Source organism: Haliotis asinina, chromosome 4 (genome assembly GCF_037392515.1).
Source record: "Haliotis asinina isolate JCU_RB_2024 chromosome 4, JCU_Hal_asi_v2, whole genome shotgun sequence".
Taxonomy (NCBI): Eukaryota; Metazoa; Mollusca; class Gastropoda; order Lepetellida; family Haliotidae; genus Haliotis; species Haliotis asinina.
The window spans coordinates 10106046-10127620 of NC_090283.1; the positions used below are offsets into that span (position 1 = coordinate 10106046).

Genomic DNA, 21575 nt, shown 5'->3' on the forward strand with positions numbered 1-21575 from the left:
GTAAGCGCATAAGGTTATGACAACACTGAAAGAGTTTGCACACAAAGTTGACCCCAAGGTGTTTGTACACACGGTCACGGGTGGGCTCGATCCTGACACCTCAACCTCGCTGGATCACTAGCCTGGTGATCAGTCAGTTTGCCCATCACCCACAAATCTATACATCAAACTCCGTGAAAAAATGTGTGCTGTATGTATCATGACTACGCATCGGATATGCGGTGTATTTAATTGAAAAATGTCACGTGTTTACCTATGTGAATCTTAAGGCGATGAACCTGTTGAAGACAAAAGGCAGTCTAACGATACATTACATGCCTCTTACTTAAATCTGGAACCCAACGCTTTCAAATGGCTTAAACAGGTATATCCTCTACAGTTACAGTTTCTCATCTTACAGTTTTAAACCCAGAAGAGCTCTAGTCTACCATGACGACCAACACACTGGCTTGGAAGGCGCTTTTACTCAGAGGCAAACTGGTTACCACAGAACGAAGGCAAGTTGTTACACACATTTTACTAACATTTGCGACTTCGCACACATTCCTGACAAGTTACAATCATGATTCCAGAAATTAGCCCCACAAATGTTTTGAATAGTTTAAAACAGCATTCGAAATACCAGCCCGACGGACAGCACGGGACGGATTATTTTTAACACGGATTGCCAGATTCTGATAGTCATGTTCCCTACTATTGGGTTAAAATTTAAACAAATATATTTGAAAATGTTTTGTTGGTAGGTACGTTTTGGTCACTGCTGGCAAGTTGTACATCTAACCAGCCCTGTGGTCTGGGTGATGTTTTATCAGTTCATGCCCTGTTCATAAGCTGTTGCGTATTTGCTAGGTCAGAGTCGAGTTATTTCGTGGAAATATACATGGCGCCTTTCAGTATGAAAAGGTAAAGTAAAGTAAATGTTAGTGTAACTCTATGTTATTGAATTTAGACTTCAATTGGATATCTACCATCTATTTTCCAAGTTATATGTCTTGTTTCCATTTTCTTACATATCACAGTAAGACCAAGTATGCCCACAATGGTGACGAACATCCTGTCGCGTCTGCGCACATGGCCTGTCCGCGGAATGCTGACTGTGATTGGCGGCTTCCTGATTCATACCACTCTCAACACCGGATACATCTTTGGTAGGTTGGTGCTCTCTGTCACTATTTGTCCAATATTGAAATCATGGTTTGTATTGGTTGAACTAAACTATGAACGGTAAACTACCGTTTGTCCAAATCAACAGGAACATAGAATTATATTACAGAACAGCACATCTATAGAGCAGGCCACAGGGACAAGAAACAAAACCAAACCTTCACTAAAGGATGTCCATGGGCCAGAACCTTTCCTTACAGAGAAGCCCACATACCAAACCTTCACTGATAGAGCAGGACATGTACCAAACCTTCTCTGACAGAGCAGAACATGTACCAAACCTTCACTGATAGAGCAGAACATGTACCAAACCTTCACTGACAGAGCAGAACATGTACCAAACCTTCACTGACAGAGCAGGACATGTACCAAGCCTTCACTGATAAAGTAGGACATGTACCAAACCTTCAGTGAGGGAGCAGAACATGTACCAAACCTTCACTGATAAAGCAGGACATGTACCAAACCTTCACTGATAAAGTAGGACATGTACCAAACCTTCTCTGACAGAGCAGAACATGTACCAAACCTTCACTGACAGAGCAGAACATGTACCAAGCCTTCACTGATAGAGGAAAACATACACCAGAACCTTTACTGACAGCAGGATACGCACCAGAACATTTGCGTACAGAGCACAACATATACGAAATCATACACCGATACACCCGAATTCACACAATTATGCAGAACTGCCATCAGTGGAGTGGATTATTCAAATACTCTACGGTGTTAGAATCTGTGTGCCATACCACATCTGTGTGTTTTCACATTGAAAAATTAATTTCTAACCAAAGAGAATAATGTTCTTCAACATAAACTGTGAAATATATGGGAGAACATTCCTTCTATTCGCAATGACACGTTCACTTATTTTCTTTCCGTCCGTACATACACGATTACTTCCCTTGTTTCCAGGCAACATGACTCCATATCTGACGTCATACCTGCGCGCCAGAAGTGGGTCAACTGATGCTACGTACTCAGAAACTGTTTGGATCTCTACAGCAAACTATTTGTCCATGGCATGTTTTATGCCCATCTTAGGCTGGATAGAACAGAAACTGACCCCCAGGATCTGTACGTTGATTGGTGGACTGATCTTCAGGTATTCTTCCAGAAATATTGTAAATATTAAACAATAAACATCAGAACTATTTAGAGAACTAGACTGTCTCAGTCATTATAGCGACTGAATACGCTGTATAGAGCTGTATTGTATAGAAGTATCATTGTGGGTTGAAACCCTGTTCGCCCTCTTTCTTATGTTAGTGAGCATGCATTGTTGTGAACGGCTGAAACATTATCAGTTGGGACCATGTCCTCCACATGAAACAGACAAGCCGTAAACAAACCGTAACAAATTGTCCATGTTACAGCAATACGTAATGTACTGTTCCAGTTCCGGAATGGTCCTCACTTACTTCACTATGCAGCATTCTCTCCTCTTGACGGCCTTGACCTATGGCGTCATCGGTGGCGCTGGAACCAGTATGGCGTACCCTGGAGCTGTGAAATGTGCCCTCAAGGTAGGAAGGGCGTGTGAGGGCGTTGAGTAGAGAGCGATAGATCCGTTGTTGTCAACAATGTCCCGGACGTGAAACCATATTATTTATTGTCACTAAAGGATATTTATATACCGCAGCCAGTACACTGCATGCCACCATGGTGACTGGGTTCATTGCATACCATCGTGATGATTGGGTTGATCATGTGCCTTCATGTTGACTGCGCTGACTGTGTGCCCTGACCTGGATCATTGCGTGCCTTCATGGTGACTGAATTAACTGTGTGCGTTCATGGTGACTGGGTTGATCAAGTGCCTTCATGGTGACAGGGTTGATTGTGTGCCTTTATGATCACATGCCTGTAAAGTGACTGGCTTGATCAAGTGCCTTCATGGTGACAGGGTTGATTGTGTGCCTTTATGATCGCATGCCTGTAAAGTGACTCGCTTGATCAAGTGCCTTCATGGTGACTGGGTTGATCAAGTGCCTTCATGGTGACAGGGTTGATTGTGTGCCTTTATGATCGCATGCCTGTAAAGTGACTGGCTTGATCAAGTGCCTTCATGGTGACAGGGTTGATTGTGTGCCTTTATGATCGCATGCCTGTAAAGTGACTGGCTTGATCAAGTGCCTTCATGGTGACAGGGTTGATTGTGTGCCAGGATGATTGCATGCCTGTAAAGTGATTGGCTTGATCAAGTGCCTTCATGGTGACAGGGTTGATTGTGTGCCAGGATGATTGCATGCCTGCAAAGTGACTCGCTTGATCAAGTGCTTTCATGGTGACAGGGTTGATTGTGTGCCAGGATGATTGCATGCCTGTAAAGTGATTGGCTTGATCAAGTGCCTTCATGGTGACAGGGTTGATTGTGTGCCTTTATGATCGCATGCCTGTAAAGTGACTGGGTTGATCAAGTGCCTTCATGGTGACAGGGTTGATTGTGTGCCAGGATTACCGTATGCCTTTAAGGTGTTTGGGTTGATCAAATGCATTCATATAGGCTTTAGATGATTACGGTACCCGAGGGAATGCACCCTGTTTACATCACCACTGGTTTGTCTACAACACAGTCGACCCTGACTGCAGACTGGAATATGGTGGTTAGTTAGTGCTGGATAGTTAGTGATTGATGATAACCGGAAGTATCCATCTATACTATACAACCTTCCTCTTTTTCAGTGGTTTCCCAAAAGATCAGGTCTCGTGACAGGCATCATTACCTGTGGACTCGGGTTTGGAACCTTTGTGTTCAGCCAGGTGGTCACAGCCTTCATCAACCCTGACAACTTTGCCCCTGATGAAACAATCGAAGATGACTTGTAAGCGATTATTCACTGCTCGTCAAACCGCGTTTTTCAAAGTAGTTTCACCTGCAACGGGGATTTGATGTGGTGGGTGACGCGGAGTTCATGCTTACCTATTTGTCCCAGCATTAACCCTTCCACCCTCCTGATGCCGTAGACTGAACGGGTTCATCATCCCGCTATGTTATGTCAGACCGTGATCTCTCTTTCAGGTGACACTGGCATAATTCTAAACGGTTATGTCACGTTAAGTCAGGATACAGTATAACTCTAAAATCAAACCATTCGTAAAACATGTTATATTTGAGATCACGCGTTCTTTGTTAAGCTCTATTGTTGGGTTGAGTCCCATACGGGATTCGAACCTACACCCTCGGAGTTAGGTACCTAACTGTCACCACATAAAGTCAACCGTCTCACTCTCTCAGTCACCGCGACTTCCAAATATCAACTTTCACTTATCAGAGGGGTAAACAAATCCGCAGTCTAGACTACCAGGCTTCCGACTTCCATTTGTCGCGACTAAACCTAACAAAAGTACAAGAATCTGTACGCAGAAAGTGTAATCCCAAACATAACACATGTTACCACTTTCTTAAGGGCATTTTGTAATCTCAACATTTGTAGACAAAACCATTAAAAACATTACTGGTGTACCGAGAGTTAATGAGTTTGCCTTGAGATCGGGTCAGTAAATTTTCTTTGATATACCGCTGGTAGTATAGCAGGTAGCCTCCCAAACCTTAGACAGCTTATCAGAGACAGTTTAAAACAACGATATGTTTAGTTCGGTGACAACCAGTCCTATAACTGCAACATATTTCTCTTAATGGATCAGTCCAGTGGAATCATCTGCAACTGATTTACTGCAACAGAATTTACAAATTTACCTATCTAAAGGTGTATTGGGGCGGGTATACCTACCTAGTTCTATCAGTACATGCTTGGTCTACCCAGCAGGGAACACCAAGTACGACCGTTGCATTTCAGTCATGGGCGTGGTCTTAATTAGTTCTCGTCATTAGTGTCTAAGATAAGGCTAAGTTTTGGGACATAACCGTTTAGAATACCATTTGAGGCACGTGTCTTCGAGAACCTTACCTAACAGACTGTTTGAATTATTCCACATTGATACTTATTGTGTCCAACTGTCTAGGTACTTCACACAAAGCTCCCTTCTAGACAGGGTACCATACTGCTTCCTCTTGCTGGGCGGGGTCTACACAGCCATGCAGATCCTCGCCGTCATCTTCCTCGTAGCCACGCCCACAGACACGGCCACACAGGTTTGTACCTCTCGGCACCAAACAGTAACCAAAAGGAAAGAATAACGAGCGTATTACTGTATGTATTTTAAATCTTTGAAAGGCATATAATAATATTTCAGTGTACCCTGCTGCGAATGCCCAACTCATTTGGTACTTCGTGGTAGTAATACTTTATCTCGAATAACGTTGAATCACACATGATGTTCGGAAATTACCGATGTTTTGCGAATGCAAATCGATGGGCGAAAGATAACTCTAAATCTCTTTTTCGTGTTGTCTGCAAAATCTAGCGATGGCTAAAAAAGGTTTATATTAGTGCATTGTTGAGGTGTTCGATATGATAAATGCGTTGCTCACTGGTTCCCCGGGGCCTATGGGTTGATGTATCCTCAGTGTTTGTTTATATTCCACGAGCCCTGAACCCATGTTCATCAATCTCGGAGGTCGGGTTTTGATTAACGTGGAGGCTCTTCATGATAGAGGTTCAGTGAGTAATTTTGAACATATTTATTTATCGGATGATCCTCTGATGATGCGTGAAAGCAAGGAATGCCACAGCTAGTTTAAGCATGCCAGGGTTGTTGGACAGAATCTGAAATTTAAGGTTGATTTTGTTTATGGCGATGCACTGCTGGACGGTACAGCCATGACAGTAACACAAGTGAAGTCCTTCACCAAGTCTGCCCTTAGTCGGTCACTTGTGGAGAAACTTTCTGAAAAGAGTATGCATCGTGTTTACATGCAATGTGTGGAACAGAAACACCGTCTCCGCCATGCTCGTGGCTTTGACTCCGAGGTCCATCCATGGTACGACCCAGAACATGTCCGCGGTGTCATGGAAAATGACAGCTTTAATCTTATGTGGAATAGGCCCATACACAGGGGCTTGTATTGCTCAAAATAATACGTCCTGGACCCAACAAGCGTACACTGATATGCATATACATATAAAGAAGGAAAGGGATGTAAGGCGCACAAAGTTGTCAAACACCACACTCTCGATTATGGGCGAATTCTGGCTGGGAATGTACAGCCGCACTTCTTACCGAAATAAAACCAGATAAATTCCCTTTCGAATAAATCCAAAATCATCAAAATCGGTGCACTATGTTTGAACTCAGGAAAAGACAATTTTTTCATTTGTACGCCAAAAAACTGCCTACGAAAATCATCCCCTCTCTGAGAAGGAATGCTGCGTACTTCACTTAAAACACCCGATCGGCGAAAAAACATGACCTTTCCGTAATCGTTAGATATTCGTTCTACAAGCTCTCAAATGAAAATGGGTTGTTCTTTTACCTGTAATACACGACTTTATTGGGAAATTAGCGGTATCGAGTGAGTCCACCATGTTTGTCCTTCACCCTCAATAGGCTTGCACCAACGACGATCTGCTTTCTGATTGGTAAAAAATAAAACACCAGTATTATTTCCATTTCGTGGCGTGACATATCGTGTTGGTGCGGCTGCGCCTAGAGAGGGCAAGAGCCCTGAACTGATGATGAACCTTACGCGTCTGTCTGTTCCACTATCAACCGGACCCTCTCTGCTGCATATTTATTTCAGTCTGTAAAACATAATAATACTGAGTGAGTTTAGTTTTACGCCGCACACAGCAATATTCCAGCTATATGGCGGCGGTCTGTAAATAATCGAGTCTGGACCAGACAATCCAGTGATCAACAACATGAGCACCAATCCTCGCAATTGGGAAGCGATGACATGTGTCAACCAAGTCAGCGAGCCTGACCACCCGATCCCATTAGTCGGCTCTTACGACAAGCTTAGTCGCCTTTTATGGTAAGCATGGGTTGCTGAAGGCCTATTCTACCCCGGGTAGACCTTCACGGGTGACAAAACAATGCTGAGAAGACATATACATACATTGAGGTACTACAATGGTAGTAATATACTGTAAACACATGGAGGGCAGTGATACACTAAAACAACTTAGGGTCGGAAACAAACCCATTTGAGGGTGGCTGTGATATATACAGATTTGATCAAATTGAAAGGTATACAAAATTGATGTACCAAATTTAAGCCGAAGGCCTATACAATAATAATAAGCATGATTTGGGAATGTTTATGTGAACTCATTTCATGAAACCGGATTTAGGGGCAAAAACACTAAAATAATAAGTTTGCATATATGTACTCTTAAAAAGAGTAGGACAACTGTACTTTCAATGTACGATTGTCGAAATTGGGAGATATATGGCATTGAATCAATGCTGATACAAGAACGGTGGATGTTTTGAGAATGCATCACCACATAGCATTCGTAACTACTCGTCTCTTTCCGTGACCTACAAGAACACTCGTACCCCTCTCGTACACCATTATTGCCAAGAATCGTGGCAAACCAATCAAATCGGGCGTAGTAAAACGCATGAAATTGGCGGAACCGTTGAACTTTGAAACTTCGCTACACTATACAAAGCACAATTTAAACATAAACTTTGATTCTAAAAGATGAACAACTTTCAACACTGAAACATATTTGCAAATGGAATGACCGTATTGCTATTTTGCCCACGGGATGCAGATATTCTAAGAGAAATGTTTGGAAATTCAAAGTTAGCATTCGTAGATAATAGTACTAGACTATTTTCATCTCCATCCCCGTTTGCGCTTAGACAGGACCCGGTCGTAAACATGGCCACGAGAGGGGTACGAGACGCCATCCTGCTTGGCGGAATGACACGAGTAGTTGCGAATGCACCACATAGATTTCATTCAAAGCAAAGCTGTTTGTTCAGTTATCCCCCTTTTTTAGGTGACTGGAGTATGACATGAACATTTCAGGTTTACACTTTTCAGTCAGTAGTGTGTGATTTGACCCTGAAAACCCTGACCATGCACAGATGCAAGAAAATTATCGTCAAAAATGGTCTACAGTGATGTATCGGCCTGCCTGCAAAACAAGATTCATTATGACACACCCCATGCACTTGTAGAAGGCTCCCACGTTGTGCACGTGCTTCCCATGCATTGTGTTTGCTTGTGATGATAACGTGAAATGATGCTGCGTACACAAGACGAATGTCATTGTAACGTTCCTCGATGAGTTTTCTTTCTAACTTCAAAGTTCAGGTTCCCCTACTTTTTTGAAGAGTAAATTTTCGTTTTTCAAACATATTCACCATCAAATGAAAGGATATTCTCTGTACAGTTGAAAAATAATAGTGATTCCAATATTTAGACACAAATGTTCCATTTCCTGCATGTAAAACTGGGTAATAATTGTAATTTTCGTTGATGCCGAGTTTTTTTCAAGGTGTGGCACAGTAACCCATTACAAGTGTTAATGGCTTCAGGACCGAACATCTTTCAGACTCGATTCATATGTCGCAATGGTAATTCTTGTGTTAATTTTAAAGGTGGTAATAACTTGGACACCAAAACCTTAATGTTTAACATTGTACTGTGACGATTTGACCATACAGGAAGACAACGTGGAAAAGAGTCCAGAGCAAGAGAGGATGCCGGAAGAAAAGATGAAAGAAGGTCTCGACATAGTATCCAGCACAGACAGGTGACTTTGTTTATCATGGACGTCAGATCTTCAAGTCTGAATCAAGTTGAAATGTATCATTGTTGGAAGAATATACTTTTACGCCGCTTTTGGCACAATTCAAGCAGCGGTGGACACTAAGGCTTCACACTTTGTATCCATGTGGGGAATCGATGTCGGGTCTTCGGCGTGACCATTAGACTAACCCACCACCCAGCATAGTTTGAAATGGCTGGATAATTATTCCCAAAAGCAATTTGATTAACGGTTTCATGAAAAGGATGCATTATGAAATAACAAAATCAATTTGGTTCAGCTTTACTTTAAAATATAAGAGATATGTATTCATTGAACTTACCGATGGATGACAGTTTAGTTGATTTAGTGTGTAGTTTAATAGGTCTGAATAAATCTTTCGGGTAGCGCCATCTACTTTGATTATAGCTCTAACACAGTCTAAGGGTTACTGCCTTCAAATCACACACACACACACACACACACACACACACACAACACAACACAACACAACACAACACAACACACACAAAACACACACACCACAATACACAAAACACGCACACCCCTTGACCTTTTTGAATCAAACAACTACCGGATAAATAACATCTATGTACATTGTAATACTTGTCTTTTGCTTATTCATGAGACATCTCTATGAACAAAATTTTCAGTCATTTTCGACTGAATTATTAGTACATTCAGATGGATATTGATAAGACATCTATGCGGGGTTCTCGAAAAAAGATGAGAGTATCTTGCTTCGCCGGTGACAGCGGACATAAACACATGCAGAGACACGTCAATAATTGTTTTTAACTGTTAATATCATGCGAACATATGCTGCAAGTCAAAAACAGGATCCCATACATCATTTTAATCAAGGAACTGAACACCGCATGTTAGTAACTGTATTACGTAACTGCCAATTGAGATATGAACGTCAGTTGACTAAACAACCTTTGCATGGCTGTTCCCAGCGGTGACACTGATGACGACAACGGCAACTACACTCCACGCCAGGTACTTCGGTCGAAGCTGTTCTACATGCTATGGGTCATCTACGGCTGTGTGGTGCTTGGTATATTCTTTGTGACGAACTTTTACAAGGTAAGAGTAAGTGAGTGAGTGGAGTTTTACAACGATTTGTATAGAATTCTAGCCCTGGACTTCATAATCCCCAAAGCAGGGCAATATGGTCATTATTAAGGCAGATTGTCATACAAAGGATCCTGAAACGCCTAAGGTGGACAATTCATGCACCGACTAGCCGCCCCAAATCTGAATATACTGATTACGACAGCTTTATACTTGTAAAAACAACCTTACAATTAAATCAGGATGCATGTATTGTGTCTTATAAACTAGTTTTGTTCAGGATCGTCGTTAGACAGCCATGGTACTTCTCTTCTTCTCTTATAATAGTTGTATGTATGGGCGTGACTGCGTGCGCATGTTTGTGGAAAGACTTCCAGAAACTGAAGAATACCACAAAATATAATGTTAAAACAAGATCGATTTGAAAGGGAAAGGGTATAGCTCATTGCATGTTTGTTTTGTTTCAGACATTTTCCCAGACTTTCATCAAAGATGACCACTTTCTGGCTCTGGCTGGTTCTGTCGGATCGGCCTTTAATGCTCTGGGACGACCGTTCTGGGGAGCCGTAGGGGACAAGATTGGCTACAGGGTACGTCCAGAGGAGTTTAGGGAAGGGTAGGGGAAAGAGGGGGTGGGGGGAGTTAAACTTAATTAAATAAAGTTAGCAACTTGTAGGTGAATGCATGTCCCTGCATTTGAATCTACAACATTCGCTGTCGAGATAAATGAAAACCTTGTGTCAGATGATACAGTTTGAAGTGACAAGTTATAATATTTCATTTTCCTTAAGAGAACAATCTTCATGTGTTAATGATGGACATAAATTTCTCATATTCATCAGGGAATGACTACAAATTATTTTCCTGCATATGAGATAATCATTGATGAATGATTTATGGTAATCGCCTGAATATCCCTCACACAGGAAGCACTCACCATTGTCATCGGGGTGTTTGGAACAGCAGGAGCGACCTTCACCTTGTGTGAATATGGCGAGAAAGTGATGGTGATGATTTGGCTATGTCTGATCTACGGTACATTCTCAGGCTTCTACGCTCTAATGATGTCTCTGACAGTCTCCCTGTATGGTCAGAAGTACTACAGCGTCAACTACGGCCTGCTCTTCACCAGCATGGTGAGTTTACGACATATTCTCTATATTCTCCATTGCCATTTACATTAAGACAGTCATGCTGGTGAAACCAAATCCAATCTGAGTATAGACATTGCCGAAATTTGTTTCATCACACATTGCCGCACAAAAGACATATACAGTCTCATAATTTCAGTTTAGAACATCTCGTTTTTCGCCAGCAGCAAGAACACTATCTAGTCTCTATACACAGTCCAAGACTACAGCTCTTATATTTCGGAAAGAAAACACTGACGAAGAGTGTCGGCTATTTCAAATTAGAACCTGAAACGGTATTTTCAAAGGTGCAGGTGTGCAAATACATGTTTTGACAGAACACAAGAATGCTGCATTAAGTGTAGTTTCTCCAAACGGGTGTTAAATATGTATGTTTGCTAAAATTCACTTACAAGCATGTGAAATGGTTTTAAGTGTCGGTCTCCACCGACTCCAAATGCAACAGTACAAGGAGAATGTGGACGGTTTCCAGTTTATATTGCTTCCTACGTTCGATCGATGAAATATTGGCTTAAGTTGACGACAATACATGATGGACGAATAAGGAAAAAGGCATATGTTGTATACAAGATAATATTACGTATTACGTAGATACTGGAGGGTACCTCACATGGGCGTCCGCGATCCGTCATATATTTTGCTCACACGGTTTTGGATTTGTCTGGATTTCACAAGCTGTAGGTACTCGCGAGCATTTAATCACATTTATATAAAACGCTTGATCAATATATTTTACCAAGAATGGACTCTTGAAAACAGTTCACGTTAAAAGTTTTAAACTGAATATAATAGTCGTCTTGGGCCAGAGGGGTATCTGTCTTCAAATCTGGAATGTACATTCCGTAAAGTATGCAGAGCTGGTGTCTTACGTGTAAAGAATAAGTAAGGTAGGAAGGTGGCAATATATTGATGTATCTTAAAAAGGTGTCCTCTACATAATGTAGATTTAGAAGACGAATACCACTATTTGTTGAAATGTCCAGCTTATAAAGAACTAAGGTGTAGATTTTTTACCTACAACTTTTCAAGTTAATATAAGTCATTTCCCAAAATCCTAAAACAAAACCGTTTTACCTATTATGCATACACAATGAGAGAAACGTTCAAAAAAGATAAATAGGTGTTATCTTGTTTTGTGTTTTAAAATGCAGTCCAGCAATACATATATTTCCTACTAATATTTATCAATGGGGTGTGAGATAATCTATGCAGGTAGACAAGTAAATGATCTTTTTAAAGATTTTTTAGAACATATATATTAATATGTATAGGTGCCGTTGCATTCATACCTAATGAAGATTTTGATAATAATTCGCTGGAATGTTCAATATAACATGCATCGTGAGTACCACAAGTATATACATATTGTGAGTCAAGAGTGTCCCGTGTGCGGTTGAGTACGGCTGAATATTCAGGAGTGTCCACCTTCGTGTGTGTCCCTTGACCATAGGGCGGACACCTTGATCCACACACCGTTCTGTGCTTGGATTGTCGTAATTCCACGCTTTCACTTGCGATTGTCGTTAAGCTCAGATATCAGTTCAGAACAAGCTCAACCATGTATGTTGATATATGACAGCGTCAGTGTCAGTGACTGTTTCGTTGAGAACTCTTTCCAATATTTCACAGGTACAGGCACAACAAACTGTATCTTATTGCCAAATTCCGTTATGCTGAATTTGGCGCCCACAAAATGATATTCTGGTTGGTTCTGAGATGTTATCCAAAACAATTACCTCAGAAAGTGGAGAAAAATCGATATTTATTTACAAGGATATACCTTCTCGTGGGAGGTGTGTAAACAAATGACTGAGTGACTGTTATGGTCAAAGCAGCTTCCAACATTTCACGGTTGTAGTCACAACAAAGTGTACGGGCTTGCCGTATTTAGTTGCTTAACATTTATATCCTGGGAGGTTTTGTCTCAAGAATGTTGCCTCAGAAATGGACAGCAAAAGCAATATTTGGCCACAAAACTATACGTTCCTGTTCCAGATAGTAGTTCAGCTTGCTGGTGCGCTCCTGACGTCACAACTGAAATCTGCTATCGGATGGCAAGGAATACTGTACATAGGCGCCGGAGGGATCATGTTCAGTACGTACAGTTATACTCACAGGGGTTAGAGATTAAGGGGATAAGTTTTGTGCTTGTTACTGTAATCCCGCACTCACAAAATTTTAGCTATATGACCGTGATTTGCAAATAATCGAGTCTGGACCAGATAATCCAGTGACGTTACAGGCGTCGATGTATGCTTTTGGGTTACGATACCAGGCATGAGCCCAGTCATCAAGCCTGACCAACCGACCCCACTAGCGCAAACGCACGCACGCACACACACACACATACGCAGGCACACTCACACAAACACGCGTGCGCACGCACACACACACATTGTTGCCATCCTAAAACTTCCTGCCGTACAAATAACATGAATTTTTTTCAAGTAGGCATTGTACTTATTCGTTTTGGCAGGTTTCTGTTTGTGCTGTGGAATGCTTGTACAGTACCGACTGGCCGAGAGGAAGGATAAACAGTACAGAAACAAACACGTCGAGAAAACAAACAAGTCTGTGGATACCCGTCTATAAAACGTGAAACTGAACAACAGTCGGGAGGAAATTCAAGGAACTGACAATGCATTGTGCTCTTTTGGAAATAATAGCGTTTTATCACAATGCTCACAGTAGCTGGAACCTGTTGAAGCGCAGATGTCATGTTCCATTTTAAGCCCAAATAAAACAAATCGGTATCTGTGAGCTGTCAGTTTGCTTTGTTGTGAAACAACTGACAGTGAAAAGATTTATAGATATGTTATTAGTGATATTGATAAATATTGATGACAACGTCCTATTCCGTGCAGCTATATCTGAAACAAACACACCTTTCTTTCTCTTCGTGACCCCGGGATAGCCTAGTATTTAAAGTGTTAGCTCGTCACGCCGAAGACCCGGGTTCGATTCCCCATGTGGGTACAATATGTGCAGCCCACTCCTGGTCTGACCCACCCTTATCTTACTGGAATATTACTAAGAAAGGCGTAAACGGTGTTTGCTGTGAAATGTTAATTTAGACGTGTGGTTAACGTCTAGTGTTTGCAAATCACACACTGAATGTACATGATTGTGAACTGATGCAAAGGAGTAATGTCAGACCTCCTTCCTCCACCTTTATCTTCAGTAATGCTCAGTGCAGTGGGCTACATTCGCCGAAAGTGGGTTTGGGCGCAGGTGCACCAACAGTAACATTCGTGCCACTATCAAAATATCTGTGCAACATTCAAAGAATATTTTTAAAAGTTATGAACTATCCAAAAGAATACTTTTAATTTTGTCAGTTGCTCAGTCATGTTCCTTTCTTCAGGAAAACACGAAGCACAGAAACAAACACGGCAACAATTAAATTGGCACCCCAGACACGTGACATGAGAGAAATGATGTTCAGCCATATCCCAGGCTTATAACGGCTACCTGTTACAACAACGCCCAGACAAACCAGTGGTTGATATCATGACCAACATCCACGCCGTAGGATTAGTGGCATGATTTCCCTACCCAGGTTCCCGGAGTTGTGTGAATACGTCTAGGGCAATAGCATACAGTTATAAACCTGGCGTATGGCTGACTTTAACAAACAATATGGAAGTGATTCTGAGCCAAGTGTTCATCCTGTAGCCGGAATCATACAATCGATTCTGCTTTCAGTTATTCCACCCGGCCCACGTGATGAGCACGTGTTTATGAATCATGAGTGTTTAATTATCAGTGGAACATTGCTAAAATAACAAAACTAATTGCCACTGCATGAATTGTTTTATAATATTTGGTTTTGAAATGCGACAGTGATGTTTCCAAAATCTGATGGACACGAGAGTTCTGCTTTTAATGTCCTAGATTTCTCTGATTTCCCCTAAAAAATGGCTTAATGTTCATCTTTCGTTAAGTGACACAGTCTTCGAGAGCGTTCTGTTTTACCTCTCTTTTATACTTTAAAGGTAACATGCAACCAAAAAATCAAACATAATTAAAACACAATTATCACTTATTCATGACGTATAATATACATCGCTGCTTGTATTTGAAAAAAAATAAACAAAATTATAAGCGTACAGTCGCGATTCAAAAGTGCAGTATTTAGTACTTGGGCTTATTTTCCTCGAAACGAAGCCCTCGGGAGACCGAACCCAGTCAAGTGTGACGACGGCTTACGATTCGCTGATACGCTGAAGGCTCGTTGTGTGTACAGAAAAATGCGTAACAACTTCTGTTATTGTACTTGATGCGTCGTTTCAGTATGGATTCATATACTGTTGTCAAACAAAATCATATACACTGGAATAAGTTGTTATCGTAAAGAATATATATAGAGATGTTGGGTTTTGTCAGGGATACTCTACAACAGGGACAGGTCACTCGCTTGCTTTCTTTACCATTTGTACTAATTAACGCGTGCCTCGTCATGCTCCAACGCACACAGTGACTAGGCTCGTTCCCAGTGCAACTTGAGTTGTGTTTAACCAGGGAGTCTATATAGAGTATATACGTTGTAGATTATCCCTGGTTTAACAGTAACTTCAGCCAGTTTATTGTATCAGTCGGAATTGTACAATGAATGAATGAATGAATGAATGAATGAATGAAATATAGTAAGAATTATGTGAATGAATGAACGAAATAAAGAAAATGAATAAAAGAAAGTACATATGTGAATGAATGAAAGAATAAATGATACACCGCGGCCTTCCCTCCCAAAACATGTTAAAGAACGCAAAAGTATCACGAGAACACGTGTTAGCATCAGCTGTCCTTTTAATAAATCTACTTTGAAACATTTTTGTTTACATTAATCATTTATTCAGATATCTTATTGCATGTGGGGAACTGAATGGACATTAACAAAATGTTAACTGCCACTGTCACACTGCCCTGAAAAATAAACTGTAAAACTATCACAAAGCGTTCTAAAACACCTTTCCAGTTTTGTAAGATCAACAAGAAAGAAATAAGTTATGGAACTGTAACCCTCAAGCAAGCAATGGCGAATCAGATCAGATCTGCAATATGTCATATATTTCACACACCTCAAATACACCCTAACATTTTGTTTTAGATTATGGAACTATCACTATTACTTGCAAACACGTTTCACCTGATTGTATATTCCCCTCATATGAATTGAAGGTATATGTGAAAGATGTTTTTGAGGAAGTAACTAGGAATACTCAAACAACTGCGTGTAGCATTTCAGTGGCGAAACTGTCACTATTACTTGCAAATACCTTTCAACTAAAGGTATGTTCTCCTTTTGAAAATTAAACGAATATGTGAAAGAAGTTTTTATCGGCACAGTTTAGTCTATCTTCGCGGTGAATCGAGAATAGAAGCCAGTGAGCTGTAACTTACCGACTTGAAACTTTACTACTACAAACCTTCTGTCCTAATAAGGACACTAATACCAATTATTTGACTTAAACTGAAGTGACAAAATAGTTAACCTATCTTATACATGTTGGATTTCAGTTGTTATAACACTCAACGGACGTAATCAGCTGTTGAAAATAAACTGGGCTCAATCTTAAAGGGGCACTGATGCGAAGCAATTTCCGTGGACTGGTGTAAACTTTTGTTATTGTTTTTCTCCCGTGAGTACCCGGATGATATCCCAGCATTCGTAACTGGTTCGTGACCTCTGCTGCGCATTCCGTAAGCGCAATTGATAGTTTAATTATAGACAGATCAACTTAGGTGAAGTCATTTTTACTTCATAACAAATGTATTATGAAAACAAATGAAACACTTTGAAGGTTAATCATCTGCCAGTGGTAGAAATGGTAAAAAACTATTAGGACGGGAAAATAACGAAGCCAATGTACGTCTCTATATTTTGTCTCATAACCCTAATTAGTTTATTGTCATATTCGTATGATTCTGAAAATTAATAAGAGAACACATGATCTGCTTATACTCATAGTAAATAACAGCAACATTTATACATTGTATAGATTGCCAATGTGGATCCTATTTCACACACATACGCGATCTAGTGTGTGTTTTCTGTCATATAGATTCTGCTGAATGCTACAACAAATAAATTAAACCAAAATGCAAATAATGAATGTAAAACAGACTAATTTTATAGCAACAATGTCAGGCTACTACCTTGTTCAGGAATGTATCCATCAATATCCACGTAAAAGAAATCGTATTCCATTCATCTGCAGCTGGTAAATAATCCTGCTCTATGTCGCGTGTCTTACAACTGTCTAGTTTGCGAAAAAGTAACACATCGTTTTACGTCTTTCGTTGGTGAAAACCAGATAAATCTCTCATTGGTCTCCCAAGATAGCACACCTGGCAAACTAATTGTATGATGTCCACTATTCTAAGTAATTTAGTTAAAGGTCACATGCAACCAAAAAATCAAACATAATTAAAACACATTTATCACTTATTCATGACATATAATATACATTTATTTATATGCTTTTATTTTGTGCAATATTTTGTACTTGGGCTTACTTCCTCCGAAACGAAGCCCTCGGGAGACCGAACCCAGTCTTAGCACCTGTATGTGCACTCAAGTGTAACAACGAATTCTGACTGGCTGTTTCATTTGCTGATCTGCTGAGGGTTCATTGTGTGTACAGACAGATGATCTGTTTGATGGGCATTTTAGAAGTATAGCGAGTCACAAGAAAGTAAGATTCTTTATGGATAACAACTTCTTTTTGTGTAATTGATGCGTCGTTTCAGTATGGATTCATATACTGTTGTCAAACAAAATCATCCACACTAAAACAAGTCGTTATCCATGAAGAATGTATATAGAGAAGTTGGGTTTGGAAAATACATGTTCTCCGAATTTGCGCTCGATCCAATCAAAAATGACATCAGTAGAGGTGGTAAACTACTGCGTGGCTGGAATCTGTCATTCGTCCAAGTACAAGGCAGGACTTGAAACTGACAAGAGTTTACACCAGTTTCCGTCAGATCCAGTCATCCGAAAAAAGTAAATGTAGTCTGTTTGCAACCCACAGACATAAAAACGTGTCATGTGTATCACACGTGCCTAATTACATAATGTGCACGAGTCATAAATCAACTTATTTTCTTTATGTCGTATACTCTGATAGGTGTTAACTTCAAATTACATGTGGTCAATGATTGAAGCTGTGTACTGCATGTTGTCTTTAGCAGACAGGCAGGCAGACATATAGGTGTGAATAAACCAGACACTGAGCTCTGTGATAGAGACTGCTTACCACAATCAACAAGTTTGTTTTTACGTAACGAGTAGATCATTTACTTATTTGTGTACACAACCAAGATTAGACTACTGCTCACGACCTCAGACGCTGGGCATGCATACTGTTTCAAGCTCCGCGAACCTATTCACTAAGCATGCGTTATGGACCCAGCGCAGCACAGCTATTGAAACCAGTTTTTCCCCCAGCGCTGGGGGGAATTTAGTGAAACGTTTGAACTCCGATTTCGCGGGCTTTTTTTTTCATCGCGTTTTTTTCAACTTTATAGGTTGAATTGGCATTTTTTATGATTTGTTTCGGTAAGTGCATACCGAAAGGTACCAGAATCTGCAAAGTTGTGTTTTACGTTGCATGTGACCTTTAACCAATAATGAGCAATCAATCAATCAACGCAAGGGAGGTTAATTCTTTGAAGGGAGGATGTTGTTTTTGCACTCACTCTTTACGACAGAGTGTAGTCATCTACACACACTGCCTTTTGACAACTCCGCTAGAAGATAAAAGTAATTAATCAATCAGTGTGTTATCGGTTAATCATTTGATCGATGTTTGTTTTTGTAACTCAGCTGATAAACCCTCTTACATCACTTACATGCACATATTACATAACATACAATACATTTGCCATTACAGACCTTAATTTATAATGTTGAGTATTTACTCCAGACAGAAGAAATGCCAAATGGGAACCTTTGTTGAGTAACCGAAGTGGTGTTACTACTAATTATACCTGTTATAAATTCATTAATTGACCATCCAGTGAATGATGACAAATAACACGTGCAGGTGTACACCATCAAACGCGAGTTACAGCAAGGAAGATGTAATCTCTGTGTCGCATGCAGCCTGAAAACACTTATGGGCCGAAACTGTTTTGAGGATACCAACGGAATTTCGTTACATAAGGAATACACACAGGCATTTGCTGTGTACTTGGGTAAATAGGTGAAATAAGGGTTTTTTTACGCAAGAAAATTTTCAGATTTCTCTACCAAAGGCAAAGTCATCGTTTTTTGTTTACGAATTCAAATAAATCAACTGTGTGTTTTTATTATCATAAATAATAAACCATTGTAGCTACCATAGCTCCCAAAATTACGTATGATATTTGCTATCACAGCTGAACCAACACTCTATACTACCACTCAATACTAAACTACCTATATATATATATATAAAGCTTTGCAATCTTCCGGAGTGAAACAAATGGCTTGCTACGTGCCTGTAGACATCATATCTTCATGTAACATGATTAAATATAGAGGTTAAAACACAGAAATAGGATCAAACTGGATCAGTAACTATACCATCCGAGCATCCGAAAAGAATTACACTGCTGGGATATTTGGTTACGATGAGACAAGGAATACCATGGATATTTTTAAACAAATGGCATATGATGGGCATCCGGCCTCCTGACTGTTTAGGTGAAGAAATTCTGCTAATATGGACAGGAGCCCAGTTCCTTTGTCCGTCACGGTCGAAGGAGCGGGCGCTGACCAATTTGCGGTTTGGTTTCGTAATTCGACCGTTGGGGAGAAACATTATTCGCTCCGCATCAGTACCCCTTTAAATACTACGCTGCCACCATATTGGCTACACTGGTTACGTAACGACCCGAGACATACGTTCAGCGGCTTTTCGAGGAGTTTCTTCTCCCCCTCTATATAGGCTCCCTGGTTTTGTCAATACATAGTCATTGAATTTGCGTTCGATCCTATCAAAAATCATCTCAGATAGAGATGGTGAACTACTGCGTGGCTATAAACTGTCTCTCGTCCAAGTACAAAGCAGGACTTGAAACTGACAAGAGTTTGCATCAGTTTACGTCAGATCCAGTCATCCGAGAAAAATGGATGTAGTTTGTTTGCAACCCACAGACATAAAACATGTCATACGTACAAGTATTACACCTGCCGAATTACATAATGTGGCAGAGGCAGCTTGAACTCGGGTGAACGCGCCATAAATCAATTTATTTTGTTTATGGCGTATAGCCTAGTAGGTGTTATGTTCAAATTGCATGTGGTCAATGATTGAAGCTGTGTATTGCATATTGTTTTTAGCACACAGGCAGGCAGACATATACTAGTAGGTGTCAATAAACCAGACATTGATCTTTCTCTGTGACAGAAGCTGCTTACCACAATCAAAATATTTTTGTGCAACGAGTAGATTATTTTGTGTACACAACCAAGATTAGACTACTGCTCACGACCTCATACTCCGGGCAGGCATTCTGTTTCAAGCTCCTCGAACCTATTCACTAAGCATGCGTTATGGGCGCAGCGTAGCACAGTTATGGGAACCACTTTTCCCCCAGCGCTGGGGGAAATTCAGTGAATCGTTTGAACTCGCGGGCTTTTTTGTCATCGCGTTTTTTTCTTTGTAGGTTGAATTGGCATCTTTGATTATTTGTTTCGGTAAGTGCATACCGAAAGGTATCAGAATCTGCGAAGTTGTATTTTTACGTTGCATGTGACCTTTAAGACATTTTTCCCTTTTCGTTTTCAAGTTCTTGCAAACGCTTAAACATAAGGAATATGTTTGATTTTAGTCAACATTATAATTCCTCAATCATCGTACCAAATGAATACCAAACATAATTTCTTTCATGTCTGCATGCATCGGAAATGATTTGTCAAGGTAGAATAAAGTGTGGCCGGAAGATTAGGGGACACACAAAACACAACCACGTGGGTGTGTGGCGGCCAAACATGCCCACATAACATGACTGTGCAACACAACAGACTGAGAAGCCGTGCAAATCAGTGGCCGAGCAGGGACAACGAGTCTAATCGGTAAGGTTTGGTCGTAAAATTTACATAAGCGAATGTTCCTCAGCACCAGGGTATGACATGATAATAAGGACGACGACGACGATGATGATGATGATGATGATGATGAATGGTAATGACGATGACTACGATGACGACTATGGGTGGGAATGATGACGACGACGATGGTGAATATTCCAGCTATATGGCGGCGGTCTGTAAAACGTGCTGTCTGGACCAGACAATCCAGTGATCACCAGCATGAGCATCGATCGGCGCAACTGGGAACCGATGACATGTGTCAACCAAGTCAGCGAGCCTGACCACCCAATCCCGTTAGTCGCCTCTTACGACAAGCATAGTCGCCTTTTATGGCAAGCATGGGTTGCTGGAGGCCTATTCTACCCCGGATCTGTGATGATGAGCTGCTGTAGGAAGTATATCTTTTCATATTCCCCTCATTCTTGTTCATATTCATGACTGGTGCTAGTCCACAACAACATGTCA

General features: G+C 40.7%; 1 protein-coding gene across 1 annotated transcript; it reads left to right on the plus strand.

The window, feature by feature from the left end:
* The first annotated feature begins 1039 nt into the window (after window positions 1-1039).
* On the plus strand, window positions 1040-13618 carry LOC137282240 (oxalate:formate antiporter-like). Its single transcript, XM_067813972.1, has 11 exons — window positions 1040-1148; window positions 2083-2272; window positions 2567-2693; window positions 3853-3992; window positions 5134-5287; window positions 8695-8783; window positions 9758-9887; window positions 10343-10465; window positions 10802-11011; window positions 13022-13121; window positions 13503-13618. The coding sequence occupies exons 1-11, from the start codon at window positions 1040-1042 to the stop codon at window positions 13616-13618; spliced, it is 1488 nt and encodes a 495-aa protein (XP_067670073.1).
* Window positions 13619-21575: the final 7957 nt, after the last annotated feature.

Excerpts from the sequence above, each read along its gene's own strand:
- LOC137282240 (XM_067813972.1), top strand. The coding sequence starts at position 1,040 with ATGGTGACGAACATCCTGTCGCGTCTGCGCACATGGCCTGTCCGCGGA. Across the intron at positions 3,993-5,133 it reads GAAACAATCGAAGATGACTT|GTACTTCACACAAAGCTCCC; the intron begins GTAAGCGATTAT and ends CCAACTGTCTAG. Across the intron at positions 9,888-10,342 it reads TTGTGACGAACTTTTACAAG|ACATTTTCCCAGACTTTCAT; the intron begins GTAAGAGTAAGT and ends GTTTTGTTTCAG.